At 36.6% G+C, this 20,870-nt stretch overlaps 1 protein-coding gene across 3 annotated transcripts in view; it reads left to right on the top strand.

Annotated features, from left to right (window-relative positions):
* Nucleotides 1–20,870, top strand: part of MYO18B (myosin XVIIIB) — a 2,352,406-nt gene that overhangs the window by 1,778,919 nt on the left and 552,617 nt on the right. For all 3 annotated transcript variants that reach the window (XM_044068483.1, XM_044068482.1, XM_044068484.1), the window contains one exon: nucleotides 14,316–14,453. In XM_044068483.1, coding sequence (XP_043924418.1) covers nucleotides 14,316–14,453 — 138 coding nt within the window. The remainder of the gene's footprint in view (nucleotides 1–14,315; nucleotides 14,454–20,870) is intronic.

Raw genomic sequence — 20,870 nt, 5'->3', positions numbered from 1 at the left:
TGGCTTGTTTGTTTTGCATTGGCATTTGAGGTTATTTAGAAAATACGTTTTTAATGCTACTTTATATGTCGTTATACAGTCTATTTGGGTAATATGGGAGGGTAAGGAGTTCCATTGTCTGGCAGTGCTATGGGAGAACAAGCACTGTCCAGCTCTTTTGTTGGGCTTGGTTACACTTAATAGCAATATGTTGAAGGATCTTAGGGTACATGTAGGAATATAAGTTTGTAGTATTAATGAGAGTGCTGGGCAGGTATTTGGTTTATAAATTAAACAACGTAAAAGAAAAATTAAATATCACCAAAATCGAAAAAGCCGAACTCGGATCCACAGCTCGAACAGGAAACAAATATTGTTAGATTGTTCCAACAGCAGTCACACTCCTATATCAATAAGGACTCCGTTGTCCATAAAAAACTCAGGTTTATTGTAATAAAATCACAAAACACTCCATAGACATAAATCTTCGTGGTTAAGTGCTTTCATCTGACTCTCTCAGATTTCATCAGAACCACCATTAACACATTGATACAAATCTATTATTTGTTTTTTAAAAATTTTTTAAAAAATTCTTGTATATTGTCAATGAATTGTTGTTTTGGCGCCAAACTAAAGTATATAAGGGGTGTGCCAAGTGTTAATGGTGGTTCTGATGAAATCTGAGAGAGTCAGATGAAAGCGCTTAACCACGAAGATTTATGTCTATGGAGTGTTTTGTGATTTTATTACAATAAACCTGAGTTTTTTATGGACAATGGAGTCCTTATTGATATAGGAGTGTGACTGCTGTTGGAACAATCTAACAATATTTGTTTCCTGTTCGAGCTGTGGATCCGAGTTCGGCTTTTTCGATTTTGGTTTATAAATTAGTTTAGCATTAGCATTAGATGGGTATAACAGAGATAGTTTGGGAAATCCAGCCAGTTCAGTTCAGAGATTGCTTGGCAGTGGTGTGAGCGGTTGGGCTTTCCTGAGGCAAATTTAGCTATTTTATAGTTGCAAGGTTGAGGGATGAGTGAAGGTTAGTAAAGATGGCACAACCCTAAAGTAGGGAAGGCATGAGTAAGGTACTTGCCAGTTTTTCCATGTAGAGTTTATGATGATAAAGTTTGCCAGGTTCAAAGTGTGTTTTCTTTATTGCGTTAAGAATGTATGTTTCAAAGGTGAGGTTGTCATCAAATGTAATGCCTAGTAGTTTGAATGATTTTACTATTTCTATATCAGTTCCTTTTTTAGAAAAGGTTTTGAAGTCTATATCTGGTGTTCTTCAGGAGAATAATAGAAGTTTCTTTTTTTTTTGGTGTTTAGTAGTAGTTGTGAATTGTTTAGCCATGATTCCATCTTTGTAAATGCATTTTAAGTGACTGTGAGGAGATCAGAGAAATTGTTTGAAGTAGATATTATTGTCAAATCATTGGCTTATTGGATATTTTGCCTAGTTGTGAGACTTTGTGAAGGTTGTTAATAAAGATATTGAAGAATAATAGTCTCAGAATGGAGCCCTGTGGGACTACTATGTTGTTTGACAGATAATCAGATTGGACATTTTGCCATTTTACAGATTGTTGTCTATTGTTAGGTATGATATAAACCAGTTCAGGGATTCAGGGGCGCAACCAAGTTTTGTTAGTTGGATCAGAAGTTTAGTATGTGATACTATGTCAAAATCCTTAGTTAGATCCAATAAAATTACTGAAGTGGGGTGACCTGTATCTAAGGCTTTGTTGACAGTATCAGTGAAAGAGAGCAGGGCTGTAACAATGCTGTGTTCTGGGCAGAAGCCGTGCTGAGTGGAAAACAGAAGATCATTATTAATGAGGTATTTGAGTAACTCTGTGTGTACAGATTTCTCAAGGATTTTGGATAATCGGAAAAGTATAGAGATGGGACGATAGTTTGAGAAGTTGTGAGAGTTTCTACCTTTATGTAGTGGAGTAATAATAGATTTTTTCCATAAATGAGGGATGTTTCCTTCTGGCAGAGTGTGGTTTATTTGAATATTAACTGGATATGCAATGGCATTTGCTGCTAGTTGTAAATATTCCGGGGGAAGGTTGTCTGTGGAAAGAGAGCATGGTCTGAGTTTATTTAAGAGTTTACATATGACAGATGTGGGTACTGGTTGAATAGAAAATGAGAGAGTTGTGGGTGAATTGGAACTTATGTCAGGAATGAGTGATGTATTGTAATTTTGTATGACATTATTTATATTCTGGGAGTATGAGTTTAGGCTTGTGGAGAAGTCTTTGACTAACTTTTGGATGGTGGTAATAAAGTGGGTATTAAAGTCATGGGAAATTTGCTGTGGGGTCTTTTCAGGTACAGCAGAGGGGGTTTGTAGAGTGTCAGGATTGAGAAGGGTGGAGACTGACTTGCAGAATTTCTTTGGATTATTTTGTGAGGTTGTTAGCTTAGAGGAGAAATAGTTTTTTTAATCTTGTATTGCTAGCTTCTTGGCTCTATTTCTTAGTTGTTTGAAATTAATTTTGTTTTGTTGAGTTCTATGTTTTTGCCAAGTTTTCCATGCCTTGTCTCTATGAAGGATGCATTGTTTGGTCAGTTTTGTTAGCCATGGGGCATGATTCACTTTTGTTAGCTTGATATGTATGAGAGCTAAGCTATTAAGAGTATCCAAGAAGAGCTTATTAAAGTAATTAACTGCCTTATCTAGGGGGAGAGTTTTTAGTAGGAGCCAGTTATGGGTTTTAAGAATGCTTGAGAATTTATTTTGGTCAAAGTTTGTGAGATTTTTGGATGCCTTATAGGAGTGTGTTTTGACTGTTTGAGGGTGAGTCCTGTGGGTGTACACTGGGAGGTGGTAACTTAGTATATTCGGTAGGGTGCCAGAGTTTGAGTAGCTGTGAGGGTGGATAACTAATATCCAATCTAAGATAGATTCTGATCCTGTAGATAGGCCATTGGTGGGAGTTTTGATAAGCTGAGTAAAGTTGTGTAAATTTATGCTGTTGGTTGGGGAGCTGGAGGTAAGATTTTGCCAGTTAATATTTGTATCTCCTAGGATTATAGTTTCACTTGATACATTTAGTTTTATCCATGATAAAAATTCCTCTAAAATAGGAAAGTTCTGGCCTGGGGGGATATAGACTACTGTGATAATTAGGTTTTTGTTGCTGTTAATTTGAAGAGATGTTAAGACAAATTCTAAATTTTGAAAAGTAGGGACTGGTTTGGGGTAGGAAGTGAGATTCATGGAGTTTTGATATATTAAAGCAACACCACCGCTCTTTCTGCTGAGTCTATCAGAAGGAATTATGTTGTAGCCTGGAGGGAGAATTTCAGTATCTGAAATATTGTAAACAAAACTGAAAACTCTTCAGGGATGGATATACAGTTTTGCAGTTGAATAAATCTCAAGTCCTGCATTATTTGGTTCAGGTTTTGAGAATGACTTTGAGTCTCGCAGATACTATGTGGGGATATGCCATCATTACTGAGAAAATGGAAGTAGATTCAGAAGGGAATACTCATCTGTGAACATTTGCAGATGGCAGAAAGTAGCAGCCAGGCTTATAGGCAACAGCATGGAGAAACCTGTTGATGGTTCATTGGTGCTTTTTTATTGGGATTTTGATATTTATACTTGCGGGTGTCCCTGGATAAATATGATTTCAGAAATTAGGTTATTCAATTACTCGATATTTCTATTCATTATGTATGTACTGTGGATCATACCTTACAAGTTGTCTTACACAACTTTGAAAAAATAAAATATAAGTATATTCTCCTTGATCAAGATATAAAGTTCAGGAGACAGGGCAGATTTGCCCTTTAAGTCTTTATCATGGAGTGGTGTTTTATCAGTGTTGTGGTTTGAAAAGGGTTGGTAAATACATAGACTCTTCAGTGTGCTTTGGGCAGCTAGCTTTCTTCCATGGCAGCATTTAATTATGTGGATGATTCACTTCTTTTGATGAAGAATGTGAGGTCACTGCATATGTTAGTTAACGTGATATTAGATAAGTAGGGGTAGATGTAAATGTTTATAAATGCAAAGGGTTTGGGAGGCGTAAGCAAAATACAGTAAGAATTTTACTGTGGGTTTTGGAGATAAGTATTGTGTTCTGTCCACATGGAAGGTAATGTTGGGTCTCTGGAGTGGCATTGTCAATTCTTGGAAAGCTTATAGAATGACATATTAGATAAAAACATGTTTGATTAAGAGTGTGTTATTAGAGAAGATGAGTTATTTTAGGCACGCCTACCAATTTTCAGAGTGCTTTGAAGTTGAATTATAAGGAATTTCTTCAACATTGTACGGGAAAATAGATGAAACATGGTTTAAAGAGATGTGTAAGATATGGACATAGGCAGTCTGTGGATAATTAATCCCCTGGTTCATATGGCCTCTTTAAAGTACATTATACTGTGAGATGGGTCTATGACACTGGATCGAAAAGTCCTTTCATTGAACGGCTTTTAAATCGGAAATGCCGTTAATAGAAGTCACTTTTGTGAGATTGTAGTACAGTGAAGATCAGCAAATTTGCCCTTTCCTCACTGTAGTGCGGTCTTGGAGTTGGTATATATATTTAGCGGGGGGTGTGGGGGGTGCAGCCACCCACAAAACCGACTTCTATTAATGTCATTTTCGGTTTAAAACCCGTTTGATGAAAGGACTTTTTGATGCCGTGATAAAGACCCTGTGAGACTACTATGGCAGTTTCCTTAGAGGGTTAAGGAGCTGTTAACAAACTATTTTCTGTGGTCCAAAGGTGCAAAGTTTGATTCCCTCAGCCTCCATTGCCTAACTTGTGATTCTTAACAATTCACTTCACCAGACATTTCTCCTGCCTGAGTGTGAAAAAGGTCCATGGAGATCAGTGCTCAAAAACAGAAAACAAATATACACACACATATATATATATCTATATCTATATATATATATATATATATATATATATATATATATATATATATACACATATACACATATATATGGATCTATGTTGTTAAAATGAAAGTACATTTAATCGAAACATACTACAGCAAACTCATTTTCACGAAAGTGCATTTTAGAGAAAATGCACTTTCGCGAAAAAAAAAAGTAAAAAAAAACAAAACGCCAAAAAAAAACCTACAAAAATAAAACACTACTCATCTTTATGCAGGGGGGCAAGCTCCCCTGCACCCCCACATCCCCTCTCCTTTAATATTCTCACTCTGAGATCATGCTACAGAGGGGAAAAGGGAAAATTCCCTTATTCTTTCTGTACTGCGATCTAAGCAACAGTTTGCTTAGTTGTACAATCAACAGTACATGCTGATGTACAACTAAATCTACATGCAAACTGTGTGTTGTTTTTTTTTTGTGAAAGTACAGTTTTGCTAAAATGTATTTTTGCGAAAGTGAGTTTGCTGTAGTACGTTTCAATTTTACGTACTTTCGATGTTCAGACTAGGACCCATATATATATATATATATATATATATATATATATATATACACACACACACACACACACACACACACACACACACACACACGTGTGTATATATATATATATATATATATATATATATATATATATATATATATTTATATACAAGAAACACCTTATTTATAAGGCTAGGGAATGAAAGGAATTGTAATATGTTATGGAATAAGAAATGATAGAATGATGATCAGGGGAGGCTGGACTGATTTTTACCTAATGAAAATCTGTACCAGGAAGGCAGCTTAGGAGCTGAATATTGTAGACAAGGGAGATGTGGTGTAATAAAACCAGTATTTCTTACTGATAATAGAATGTCCATCCTGTTACAACATCAATGTTACAACTCCTTCTGGGATCTTGGTTGGAAGTTTGACCATGAGAGAAAACTGGTTATATATAAAGAGGTGACAAATAGGTATGCTTATTTGCTACATGCTGGGGGAAGAAACACTGGAGCTTGTGTATGTTCACTGTAAATGGATGAGAGGGTTTTGGGAATTATTGAAGAACAATATGAGTGTTTCTGCATTAGACCATTTGGGAATGGATAGTGTAATGTTTGGACTTCATACTATTTACATTTCTGTAGAGCAAATATGACTAGATTAAATTTCTGTTAGATATTTTTGGCTAGTACGGATTAGAAGTAGTCACAATGTCTTATGCAATGAAGCACGTGGTAAAGTGGAAGTTATCTGCATATTGTAGACATGGTTAAAATGTACATTGCAATTGTAATGAGTCTTTTTTCTGAGTATAGCTCTGTTATTTCATTTCTGTAGTGGTTGATAGGCACCCATTTTTTTTACTTTTTTTAAGAAGGTTTTAATAAAAAAGTTTACTCTTTTTCTATAAATGCTATAGGATCATTTACATCTACCTGTGCTTCCAACAGTTCAGGCAGTTTGGATCTTATTTCAGTTACTGGTTCAAATAGTGGTACCTAAGGAGTGCATTATTTGCGATGCACTGCAGTGTCAAATGGGGAAATTTATTTCAAACATCATGTACAGGAATACAACCTACAATCTTCTGATCGTCCAGAATCATACTTAAATATTATTACCATTTATAAAAACTGACACTGCAAAACTCACATATTTATTTACTTTTATTTGTCCTTTGTTGACCAGGTTAGGCCCGATAGGCTAGTAGCTTTTTTCCATAGAGACCTGAGGGGAAATTTGGCCAGGGCATCAGGGAACTTCACCTGCTGTTTTCGCATACAGGGATGCTTTTCACTATGGCACTTGCTATCTTCTGGTGTGGGCAAGAAGGCAGCTCGGTGAAGTAAAAAAGAGATTGAAAAAATTGATAAAAACATGTTCTGTATCTTATGGTTAATTTGGAACCAGATAGTGAAGGAAATTATGTTAAATGAAAAACGGGAATTGGCCATGATATTAAAAAAGCTAAGGTTTGGGTTGTGAAAATTGGAGTGGGGCTCAAAAAAGTAAAAACAAAGTGTTGTATGTATATGGTAAAGGGAATGTAGAAGGAAGCTGTGACATATATTTTGTAAATGTTGTATATAGTGTATATAATGAAAAAAAAAAAAATATATATATATATATATATATATAGATATAATGTAAATAAGCAGGAATGTAAATAACTATATTTACTTTTAATAAAGGACCCCTTCTCTTTTCGATAGATGATGTGGGATCCTTTACATTCATCTGAGCTGTCATCAGCTCAGACAGATGGGGCTTCGGTTTAATGTATCATCAAAAGGATGGCACCTCTGATGCTGAATTGATTTTTTTTCATTATCAGAGTCAGACTGAGAAAATTGTATTTCCCTAACTAGTAGGCCATACATACACCTATGGTGAAGATCATCTCCAATAGCAAAGATAAAAGTAAGTATTCTGAGATTTTAAAGTAAACAAAATTGAAATAAGTGAATCTTATTTTCAGAATTGAAATACAAAGCTAGAAATTCAGCCTGATGTGTATATGTCAGAGAAATAGAGTTTATTTAAGTGTGTGTGTTTATGTCTGTGTTAGTGAGACAGAGTAGGCATCTCCTCCTGTGTTTGCCCTCTTTTAAATATTAATTTGAATGTCTGTGGTGTTATAGTATGTATATGGATGTGTGTGTGTGTGTGTGTGTCTGTGTGTGTGTGTGTGTGTGTGTGTGTGTGTGTGTGTGTGTGTGTGTGTGTGTGTGTGTATGTGTGTGTGTACATGTGTATGTATGTATGTATTGCTTGCTTGTTGCCACTTGCTTGAATATACAAGTCACCAAAGTCTCACTCAATCAATCTCCCATAACTACTTAGTTCCCATACCCATACCATAATCCTAATTCTAACCCTAAAACTCCCTTCCTGTTCCCTAAACCTAAAACCTCTTTCCCTTACTTGAAGATCCCTTTCTCAGTCCTTAATCTTAAAACCTTCTTTTTCTCTAACACTAAAACTTCCTTTCTGCTCTAAATACCTGAACCTCCTATCCCAGTGCCTAAATATAATCCCCTCCCACTCCCTAACCTTAAGACTCCCTTCCTGATCCCAAACTTAAAATGCTCCTCCTACTAACTAAACCTAAACCTCCCTTGCCCACCAGAGTCCTAAGCCATGATACCATCCCTCCCATTCTGTCTTTATGGCTGCTGTACTCACCTGATTCATACTCATGTACTGTGCACGGGTAAACTGCAGAAGATGTTTGCCTGAGCTCATATCTGAGTTTCTGCACAAGAAGTAGCCTACCTGAGCTACAAGACTCTCGGGTCTCTGGCTTTGAGACAGTGGATTTTGAGCAGTTGGGACTCACATGTTTGTGGAATAAAGATAATTACCTGAGACAGAGTATATTTTTACTACCACTCTATGCTTTTATTCAGGCATTTACCATTAGTCTGTGGGTTAGTAGTCTTAGGATTATCAAATTAATAACAACATACTCCATGATATATCTCTTATCTCTATATGTGGAGCTTTTCTCCCCGGGCCTCTACTGAAAATGGAAATATATCCAGCTAGACTAGCCCGGTTAACAAATGTAAAATAAATAAATAAATAAATAAATAAATAAATACTAAGCATGCAATCAGTTGTGAGGGAGTTAGGCACCCAGGTTGATAGCAACCTGAGTTTTGACCGCCATGTTGCCTCCATTGTACGGAAGGCATTCTACATGGCCCATCTTATAAGTAAGGGTATTTTATCCAGAAGCAAGAAGGTCATAACATCCCTGTACTCCTCCCTTATCAGAACCATTATCAAGTACAGTGCTCCCTTCAGCATATACCGTGCCAAGCACATGCAGCACTTGGAGAGACCACAGAAGTTTTTGACCAGGAAAATCCAGGGTCTCAAACACCTACCCTATATAGATAGGCTAAAAGTTCTGTCCCTCTACTCAGGCTCACACAGACTGCTCAGAGGTGACCTGTGTCTGGCATACAAGGCCTTCTCAGACTCAGCCTTGATGGAGTTGCTGCATATCCGGAAGTCAAACTCCACTTGCGCAACCCACATGCAAGGTCTCAACCTGGACTGTGACATTAGTAGAACTTGTTGACAGGATAGATTTGTGTCCCAACGACTCCCCCATCTGTGTAACAGACTTTCTCTCCATGTCAAGCAGAGTACCTTACTAGCCCTCTTTAAGAGGAACCTGGACGACTGGATGAGAAACAGAAAATATACCCCTGGGATCCCACCTGTGTCCCTGCTGGACATGGAAAACAGGTGCTGACTTTGTGGGAACATGGGTGAAATTCTTGGCTAGGCTTATTTTGGCCTCTGGGCCAATAGCCTAGTATCATTCTATGAACCTATAAACCTATATTTCTCAACAATCTTTAAACATTCTACTTGCAATACCAATCCAAGTAATTTAAATCCATCCATAATTAATCAGAAGACAAACAAATCTTCATACATGTGCACATGTAAAAAATAAACACTAAGCAGCACAAATTACTGCACCCATACAAATCAATCCACTAGAAACAATATTTGCAAAAAATATAACAATCCATCCATCCAACCCCTTTTCTCAATTTTGCATGTGGAGACGGGGTGTCACTTCAACAGTGACAATTACCTAGAGCCAAAGTTCACATACTCTCACACACACTCACACCTAGGGCCAACTTAGACTATCCATTCCACCTACTGCATGCCTTTGGAATGTGAGAGGAAACCGGAGCACCTGGAGGAAACCCATTTGAACACAGGGAGGACATGCAGACTCCACACAGAAGGCACCCCAGCTGAGAACTGAACCAGAAGTGATAAAAATTAAATAACAAAAAGAAAAGTGAATCACAACCAGAAACAACCATTCGGAAAGTAGTCTTACTGTCAACATAAACCTACATTTAAAAATCTACACTAAATAAGATTAAAATAACAAAAAGATGAACTGTCAGTTTAAGGTATCCAAACATAACCTTCACTAATCTACTAAAACAATATAAAAAAGAGTCAGAGATTTCCTTTCTATCCATACTAGATACCCACGCCCCCAAAAGACTCATCAAAACCAAAACAAAGATTGCCCCTTGGCTCTCAACTGAATCCAAACTCAAAATAAAACTCAGAAATAAAGCTTGGAATACCTGGCGTATAACCAAAACAATCCTAGACCGTACGAAATTCCAACAACTAAGAAATGCAACGAAAAAAGCCATAGTAGCTGACAAAAAAAACTTTTATTGTTTGTTACAGAATAAGCACCAAAATAACCCTCAGAAATTCTGGGCAGGCTTGAATAACCTTCTCCACCCAGGTAAATCATCCACTCCAACTCCTGAAACAGCAATGGATAAAGACCCCATAGAAATAGCCAATACCTTCAATATGTTCTTTACAAACATTACCAAAACCTTAGCCAACCAACTATCCTCTTGTAGCCAACCGATCATCGAAACACTACCACAACCTTTAAAGACCTTTATCCTAAAAAGTGTCCCTACATCTTCAATAAGAGCCCTTTTACAAAAACTTAAACCATCTACCCCCTCTGCAGACCTACTCCCAGCAGAATACCTTCAAAAAGCTGCAGATGTTATAGCCTATCCAGTTTCTATCCTCATTAATCGAACTTTCTCAGAGTCAATAGTACCAACTTTATGGAAAGTATCCCATGTAATACCACTCCATAAAGGAGGGACATCCACAGAATTATCTAACTATAGGCCCATAGCGTTAATGTCCCCATTAGCCAAAATTATGGAAAGATGTATGCACAAACAGCTACTCCACTATCTTATCCATAACAACCTACTAGCCAACTCCCAGCATGGTTTCAGACCCAAACACAGTACCACAACTGCCCTTCTCTCCTTTACTGACACAATAAACCATAACCGTAATGACAAGAAAGTGTCCTCTGCCTTATTTCTAGACCTATCAAAAGCATTTGATATGGTCAACCATCAACTACTCATGGAAACCTTAAAAAACCTCTACCTGGATAACTTGACACTAGACTGGTTTAAAGCCTACCTCTCAGACAGGAAACAAGCAGTATTGTGGCAGAATACTCTCCACTTTACTACCAAATACCATTGGGGTCCCTCAAGGGTCCATTTTGGGGCCACTTCTTTCTCGGTCTTCATTAATGACCTCCATACAGTCATTCCCGAGGCCACCTGTATTCAATATGCGGATGACTCAACACTGGTTTGTTCGGATACATCTCCAGACAGACTATTAACTAAAACCCAAAATTGCTTCACCAAAGTCGAAAACTGGCTATTAGGACGACAGTTAATCCTAAATCCTAAAAACTAAATTATTGATCTTTCAACCAACTCACAAAAATCACCTTATTGATGTCTCCATAACATCCAAAATGGTACTATCATTTCCCCAGACCCCCACACGAAATTGCTTGGAGTTACTATTGATAATAAACTGAAATTCGACATACATATCAACCTGTCCATCAGAACAGTAAACAAAAATTAGGATCGCTCTATAGAATTAAAACTTCCTAACACCAAGTACTAAAGTCACCATTGCCCGAACACATTTGCTCTCCACCCTTCTTTATTCATCTGCAATATTCACCAATCTTAACAAAACCATACTAGATAAACTATCCAGCTCATATAATCATATAGCTAGATTTGCAGCAGGAACTCCATACAGGACCCATCATTGCACCAACCTAAAAAACCTAAAATGGATTGAACTCCCCAACCTTGTTAGAGTTACCCAACTCACTGAGGTACATAAAATTCTCAAAAACCCCGACAATTGTCCTTCACTTCAGAACCTAGTCCTTCCATACTCTAATCTTAACAGTCTACGTTCTGCGAACAGACCACTCATAAAGACGGTCAAAGCTTACAATACTGGAGGAGATGCACTCTTTCCAAACACCGTTGGAAAAGTCTGGAACTCTCTTCCCACCAGTATTCTTTCCTCTACCTCTCTACCCCATTTCAAGAAACAACTGTTTCACCACTATCAGAAGCACTGGCTTTGCCAATGCTCATCTCCTGACTGACATTTCCTAGTCTCTATTATCTACCTGAATTGTTCATTGTCTTCATTTTTTTATTTCCTTATATGCATTGTTAACAAATGAATTTTGCAACCTGATTGTTTGTTTGATATTTGACTGTTTCTCTCTCTGTATTATTATAATTTTGGAAATGTCTGTATTTTTGTATAATGTTGGAGCTTTTCTCCCCGGGCCTCCGCTGAAAAAGGACATTGTATCCAGTCGGATTTTTTCCCGGTTAACAAATGTAAAATAAAATAAAATAAAAAAAATAAATTTTTTTAAGAAGGCTAAAACTTATATCAGAACTACAAAAAAGCCAGTCAAGAAAAAAAGACATTTCATAAAAAAATGTATAACTCACATAATGTCATATTCAATTGACATTTTATGTAATAACTGCCACATATTACTGAAAGAAGAATAGGAAATATCATTCCCCAAAGAAAAAAAAAGATAAATGGACAATTTAGGAGTCTGCTTCAGTAATAAATAAAATATCTTCAACCATAACATTCTGGAGTATGCTTCGGTTTATGAATAGCTTTTAAAAAATGATATGCAAGATATTTCATTTCCACTATCAAATATGCAAAGTATGATTTAAGGAGAGAAAAGTTATAATAACTAGTTCTGAAGGAGCATTGAGAACAGGCTATATGAGTGTTGGAACCCTAGGCTAAGCACCATTCTCTTACAGAGATGGTTTTGTTTATTTATTTATTTATTTATTTGATTTGATTTTCCATGTGTTAACTTTATGTTTGGGCTAGTCCAAATACTATTCTCAAACATGACCTCAGACCATAGATATTAAAAATATAAAATGCACTTAACAAATGAGAACATTTATTTGAATTAATTACATCTATTAAGGTAAATGCAAAACAAATAATGTATACCCAGTGTAGTAAATCATTAAGAATTCCACCAAATATGAGTATGTAGATTATACAGACAGGTAAATTAATACCATCAATATTACTTACATCTCTCACCTTACCACTATGATGAATAAAGTAAAAACTTGGCTATCAGATAATGATGGCTACAATGAGTTTCTTTTCTTTACTTCCTGCAATGCAAATTCCATGTTGATTTTAATGCATAGCATTGATTAAGATGGTATATAAACATTTATTAATGAGACTTTTGACTAAAAATGTATGGCTACTCTGTAAGTTCAGGAAAGTTTGTTTTTACTGTATAATCTTATTGCACTAGATTATTTATACTATTAAATTGTTTTAGGATGCCTTTGGATGGAGTATTTATTTATTTATGTATTTATTTATTGACATTCGTTGACCAGGAAAGTCTTCTGGATAAGAAACCCATTTTCATTGGAAGCCCCGGGAGAAAAGTTCCAGTTCCAGATCAAATTTTTTTTACAAGATAATGTTTACAAATCATAATACAGTGTGCAAAAAATTTTATTAATTTCCTAGTGATTAGAAATACACAGAGTAGAAAGTTTTATACAATCGGGTTAGATGTTAGTAGTACAAATACAGTATTTTTATTGGCATTCATTGTATGGAGGGAAGAAAAGACAGTAGATACATTCATAATAACGAGTGCATTTACACACTTCAAGATGTGAGAAGTGTAGGATTTAGCCTAATAATGATAATAGAGACAAGACTGTGATTGACATACCTTAACTGATGTAGAAAAGTCAGTGAAGTAACATTGTGAAATATAAATATTGATCTTTTAATTGAGCAGAAGACATGAACCAACTTGAGAAGGAATAACTTGACATGAACGTTCATTTTAATTAGAAATATTAAAAGCATTGCATAACAATAAGATGTGGCAAGTTTTTATTCTGTATTAACATACAATTGTGATGTTTTTGTTTTGGTTGATTCATTGCTTCTCAATATATTGTTTACTTTTGAAGTTATTGTTATGTTATATTATTATATTACTATAAAAGCATAATGTGAACATATTTGAAAAATGTTAATGTTTCTAAGATAATGCCTGTCCAGCAAAACCTGCTTAAATCTCAGAAATATTTCTAAGCCAAGTTGTAGAAATGTTGGTACCTAATTTTGTTTCATAATAGCAATTCTTTTTTGCATGACTGTTATATGCATATATGCTACATTTCTTAATATTGCACAACTTTAGATATGTATGCTTTCTCTAGTATATGTTATCTTGAGTAAACACAAGCAGTGAAGAGTTATATCTACCTAAGTGCTGCATTTTCATCTCTTAAGTTTGTTGCATACAATTACTTCTGAGTCATCTTCTTGTAATAACCAACACATTGGTAATACTATCAAAAGAATTTGATCATACTGTTTTAAAAAAGTGCATTTTATAATCTAATAAAATAACTGTAGATGAATATTGTAACTTTTGCTTTAACAGATGCAAATATCTCAAAGTCGAATTGAGTACCTTGAAAACTCCATGGTGGAACGCTCAATTGTTAGCCGGCAAGAAGCCATTATTTGTGACCTGGAGAACAAACTAGAATATCAAAAAGCCCAGATTAAGAGATATGAGGTATGTTTTTAAAATGTTGTAAAAATGCTGTTTAATTGTGAAAATAAGTAAGACAAAGTAAACATCTGTAAATTAACACAAAAAAAATTGGTTTATCAACTTTCAATCATTGATTTTCAGAGAAGTAACCTAAGAGTATTGTGACAACATAAATAAAGATAAGCAGTATTAAGGGAATAAATGGCTATAGGCAGAGAATCAGCCACAATAATACTGGCTTTTAATTACAAACATGCAAATAGTCAAGTTAAACACACACACACACACACACACACACACACACACACACACACACACACACCCACGCACGCACACACACACACACACACACACACACGCACCCACCCACCCACGCACACACACACACACACACACACACACACACACACACACACACACACACACACACACACACGCGCGCGCACACATAATATATATATATATATATATATATATATATATATATATATACAAAGAAAGCCTTCTGCTAGCATTGTAAGAATCACAGACATGAAAGGATAATATTAGCTGTCAGCTGGTACTCAAGAGCTCTAGCATACAGTGCTAGTGTCACTGTCACTGGACCTAGAGGAGTCTCTGGACACCGAGGTGTTGAGTTTTCCTTAAACAACGCTATCCCAGAGCTGGTTCAAAGAAGGCATCCTCCCCAAGTGCAAGATGTCAGGGTGCATGATATTCTTTATCAGCACTTAGAGTGTGCCTGTAATGCATTTAGAGAAGCACTTTAGCATTCCATGTGTGGATAAATTCATTATAAGTCAGGGCTGAAGCTTTCAGCTGTTATCTGTAGTCTTATAAGCACTTGCAACATAATATCCTCTTGGTGAAGAATACAAAGGTATTAAAATATTTCTGATAAGCAGGAATATTTACACCAACTCTGCCTCTCTGCTCCCTACCTTAATCTGAATAACTTTACTTTACTTGGGACTTGTTGCTGTTAAATCTTTAGTTGTGATTCACTTTGATGGCCAAAATACCATAAAGAACATTGAAAGGTGTTCTTCATCCCTGTCACATTTTACAGTCCTGTGCTATAATTGTGTTCTGTTGAAACAGCTGTTCTCCAAAGCATTTACTTTAGGTACTCTTACTGGGGTTCTGCTATTTAATACATATATTCTACACATAGGTTCATAGTTTCATAGGTAGGTACTAGGCTATCTGTCCGAGGGCATTTATAAGCTTAGCCAGAGTTTGTCGGCTTTCGCCGCCCCATTGATTAATTAACTGAGCCTCTGTCAAGCAGAGCCAATGAAGTGATCCCAGGGGTGTATTTTCTGTTACCCATCCACTCGTCAAGGCTTCTCTTGAAGAGTGTTAGTGAGGGGCTCTGCCTAATGCAATTAGGAATTTTGTGCCAAAGCATGGGGAGTCACTGTGACAGGAATCTATCCCTCCAGCATGTTCTATTTATTGTTGTGGCGAGGTTTAGCTCACTATAGCGCGTGGCTCGCAGTGACTTGAATTTCTTTAGGTGGAGCATGTCCATCAATTCTGAGTTGGACATGACTTTGTAACTCAGGCAGAGATCACCTCTGAGTAAGCGATATGCCACTGAGTACAGCCGGAGTTTTTTCAGTCGGGCTGCATAGGACATATGTTTGAGGCCAGTAATCCTCTTGGTGAGGTGCTTTTGTGGTCTTTCCAGCTGTTGGAAGTATCTTGTGAGGTACATCCCAAATGGGGCATTGTACTCTATGATGGGTCTGATGAGTGACAAGTAGAGGGACACTATAACCTCTTTATTTCTAGATGCGAACCCCTTAGTAATTAGATGGGCCACATAGAAGGATTTCCTAACTACTTTGGTAATATGATTGTCAAAGGAGAGACTACTATCACCTGGGTCCCCAGATCTCTTATTACCTCTTCTGTATTAAGGGGGCTGCCGCCTATGTGGTAATTCGTGGGTTTTACCCAAATGGGATAACTATGCATTTTTGGCATTTAGCTTGAGGCCATGACTTTGATACCAGGTGTCTGTCTCAGTAAGGCCATTTTGAAGGATGTCTGTGTCAGTGGAGAGTCAATTATGGCTCCCAGTTTGCAGTCATTGGTGAACTTGATTAGCCATAGTCCACCTGTGTTTGCCTGTACTTCTGAGAAATATATGCTGAACAGTAGGGGTCCCAGAACTGAGCCTTGTGGGACATAGTATGATAGTATGCATTTTACTGCTAATGGTTAAAGCAGTTTTGTTGTAAACATTCCTGCACCAATCTGTTGATTAGGAATATACTGTCCTGTGAGTGCTGCCCATGTAAGGTGTGGCTTTCTTTTAATTACATCTAACCCTAGTTTTAACATTGACCTGGTTATATGCTGCACATTTTTCTACATGAATTTTTTTTTTTTTTTTGTACTCAACTGAAGTACCTCTGGGATAACAATGTCCAGCACCAGAATATTGTTCATGCAAACACTGTTTGACTCATCCAGTAAACAAGTGGAAAACCTGAAGATGTACAAAAACAATAATCCAAGTACTCCAGTTGCTTTCCAGGGTCAATAAAGGCCTCCTCTTTTAAATATCCTTCAATTTTATTACACAAAAATGCACACTGAAATCATAAAATACACTGCATCAATGGACTAAGCGCTTTCATTTCCTAACCCGGAAACATCATCTTTTCCTTCCACCTTACCATTTAAATAGACCTAACACCTACACAATTGGTCAGAAATTAATTGAACTTCCTTTTTTAAAAAAAACATAAACTTTATTTAAAACCACTTTACATATTTAATTTTATATATTTTATTAACACCTTATGTAATATAAAATAATGTAAAAATATATAAAAAATATGTAAAAAATATATATATATAGTCAAATTATACACACATATACAAAGTTTGTTTGTGTCTTTCTGCTTTTCCCGGTTAGGGGTCGCCACAGTGGAACTCCGGTCCGCTAATGATTAGTAGTGGATTTTTACGTACTGGGTTACCAGCCCTGACGTACAACCTTCAACGAAGGCACGCCCTATTCACTTATGCCTCCCCACAGAAGACGCTCTAGCTGAGAATCAAACGGGACAATATCTTGCTATGAGGCGACAACGCTACAGCAGCACCACCACCGCAGTACACACATATACAAAATGAATACATATAATTGTTTTACTCATTCTCATGCTGTGAGCCTGAGATGTGGAGAAATAAAGCATTAGATGCTTTTCTTTATTTGTTTTATTTAATATTTGTTTAATGGGAAAGTCCAACTTGGAACAAAGCCAATTTTCATTGGAAGCCTGGGGAGAAATGCTCCAGACATATCTCTTTGTGATGTGGGAGGAAACCGCAGTTCCCGGAAGAAACCCACAGGAACGCAAGGAGGACATGCAGACTCTGCACAGAAGGCACTCCAGCCGAGAATTGAACCAGAGAACCTCTTGCTGTGAGACAACAATGCTACTGCTGCACCACTGCGCCATCCATATATTTGTTTATTTTCTTTACTGGGGGTAGAACACTGATCACAATACACCATTTGCAGGCTAACTTTCAAAATAAGTTTTATGCAGTGGAATCTATCTCTCATCCATTTGTGGCTTTTATTAAGTGTTAGCTTGCCTGCCATCTGATAAAATTACCTTGTTTGTTTTCATTTCAATCGGTTGGTACTGACACATATCAAATAAATACATCCAGTGTCCCTGTCCCTTTAGTGTGGAATTGCTGTAAGGGCAATTACTAGAGGTTACTGGTATTGTATTATAAAGTGAACAATTGCCAGCTGTATTTTTTATCAGGAAAGCCTGACTGAGCAATGCCCTTTTTCAGTGGAGACCTGGGGAGAAAATCTCCATTATAAAGATGTGATGGACATAATTTGCATTGTTTTATCATTTACAACCAGCTTTATTGATGAGTAAAGGTCCCATTATTCAGACATCCTTGACATTAGTTACATAATTTAGAAACGGTTTTGATTAAAAATAACACTTACATGTCTTAAGCATGAATATTTTTTAAATACAGGGAGGTTTATGCAGTGCAATATCATCAGTGTGCATAGACTGTCAGGTTTTATGGAATAATATTTTTTACTATAAAGACATGTTCAAAATTTAGGACACAGGATGATAAGATAAAGAGTTAAAACAGGTAAAAGAAAGGAAAGAGGGGAGGATGCACAAGGAAGTTAAAGGAAATTAAATGACAGAGGAGGCTATAGTCGTGATAACAGTGCATTAAGTTTTGTGCAGCATAGAGTTATGACGCAAATCCATATAGCTATATTAGCTCCCATTTAACCGGTACAGATGCAAAGCCATTTATCTATCAGGTGTTGTTTCAGTTGGCATTTAAAATCTTTCAAGTTGCAGACTGTTATTTGGAGTGGGATAGTATTCCAGCTATTGGCAATGCTGTGTGAATATAGGGAGTATCCTGCATTGCTGTTGGGTTTAGTTATGGAGAGCAATGACTTATCAGTGGAGTGTAAAGGTCTCTTAGTAGTGTAAGGTTGAATGGTGGAGTGAAGAGATGGAATTTTTCAGTTTAAATATTGTAATTAAGTTTAAGTACAATGGGGACATATTTAGTTTGAGCCAGTATGTTTTTTTAGAGAGCAGAAGTGATGTGATCGGTATCGTTTGCTGGTTGCAAATTTGGCTATGTTATTGTAGCCTTGTTCGAGTTTCGCTGAATCTGAGGAGTTGAGATGATTCTGTACATGTTTTTCTGATTAAGTAGGTTATTTGTAATGCTCTGCTATTTTGCTATATGCCATAACCGTTCTAGCTGTGTGATTATAAAGTATGTTTTTTATTAATTTTTTTTTTTTACTTACCTGAAATGTTAGCTTCCCCTATACTGCATGTATACAGACTGATCAACAAACTGTGAGCCTAGGGTATAAAACACTCCTCTTTATCTGCTCTTATCTTTAGCCATATCTCACTTACTTAGGAATACTTTTTCTACCTTAAACTATCCACTAACAGCAACAAATGAAGACATACCTATCAAAAATATTACAATTCCAAAATATTAAAACAAACTAAGAACCTAAAACTCAGATATGTAATTATCAAATTATTAAAGCAATGTGCTGTCTCATACCCATAATCTTTTGCACCATATTTTAAAACTCCTAATATATAACACTCATTATTGTGCAAAATATCAACCGAAAAAGCCAATATCACTTGCAATCACACCTTCCTGGTTGTCCAGCCTGATCCTTCTGTGGGAAGCATTGTTCTTCCCACCCATGGCCTACTACAAACCAAATAAGTCTAAACTGTCATATAAAACTTTTGGCATACCATCACCCATGTCTAATTTTCTGTTAAAATTAAACCATTGTAGATTGCATGATTACCCTTTCATATAATTCTCTCTCTCTAAATGCTCAGATACAGTTCTACATTTCCTAGTTTCCTCCCCTTCTTCCTGTAATACTTCATTCACTAGTGTACATTAGTGCAACATAAACCAGATCCCACTTTCACTTTTGCTTCTCACCACACGCCAGCAAACAAGTCATTTTTAGATGTCCTGTACTACCTCTGACACATAGACAACTGTTAAAAACAAACACCCCTAACAACTGGCAAATAAATGCCCAAGATTCCTCATCAAGGTAACACCCCCAATGTTCATGTTTTTCACTATAATAAAACATGCAAACCAATCCAGGGCATACCATCTCTATATTCTAATGTCCAGACTTTCATTGGACTCTCATTCTAATCATATTCAAATGACTGCTTCCCTATCGTGCCAGAAGTAATTTGCATGCATAGTGCTGTCAGTCAAATAACTCAATAACTTAATTTTAACTAATTCCCCTGACTTTTTAGCAATCACTTTATTTTAGATTGTTGACATCCCTTTCTCTGCCACTGCTTCCGCATTACTCTTACACACTTTATTTGTTGCCAGGTAAATGACATGGCAAAAGACCAGTCTTACGGTAAACTCCCATTTGAACATAAAAATTATTAGCAGGTTATCTCAGCCAATAGTTAGAACCTAACTGGCTTATAGCCACTGTTACTACTCCTTCATCTTCCCTAAGCAAATTTATAAACCTAATCAGTCAAATACTTCAAGTGTCTCTACCTTTTAGCCTATCTCCATTGTGCTGGGGGTGGAGCCCTTAGTGTGACCATGGTAACATGGATTCGATTAGCAGCTACAGCAATAGAAGAGTCAGACAAGACAGAGAGAAATAAAAGTGCCTGACCCATTCACCTGATGAGAAGAGCAGTTAATGCTCAACCATTGCACTAGAAAGCAAAATTTCTCCAGTGCTTGAGGTGAAAGCCATCAGCACGTGCAGCTCATTCCATTGCATGTCCTTTTTTTCTCTGCAAGCTCCATGTCCATGAAAGAACATAGGGCTAAAGATGCAAACCGTCAAGCCGTCTCCAACAGCTG

The sequence above is a fragment of the Protopterus annectens genome, chromosome 4.part0 (genome assembly GCF_019279795.1).
Source record: "Protopterus annectens isolate FY-2018-M chromosome 4.part0, PAN1.0, whole genome shotgun sequence".
NCBI lineage: Eukaryota > Metazoa > Chordata > Ceratodontiformes > Protopteridae > Protopterus > Protopterus annectens.
The sequence above is the reverse complement of the archived record's forward strand: the minus strand, read 5'-3'. Positions and strand labels throughout refer to the sequence as shown.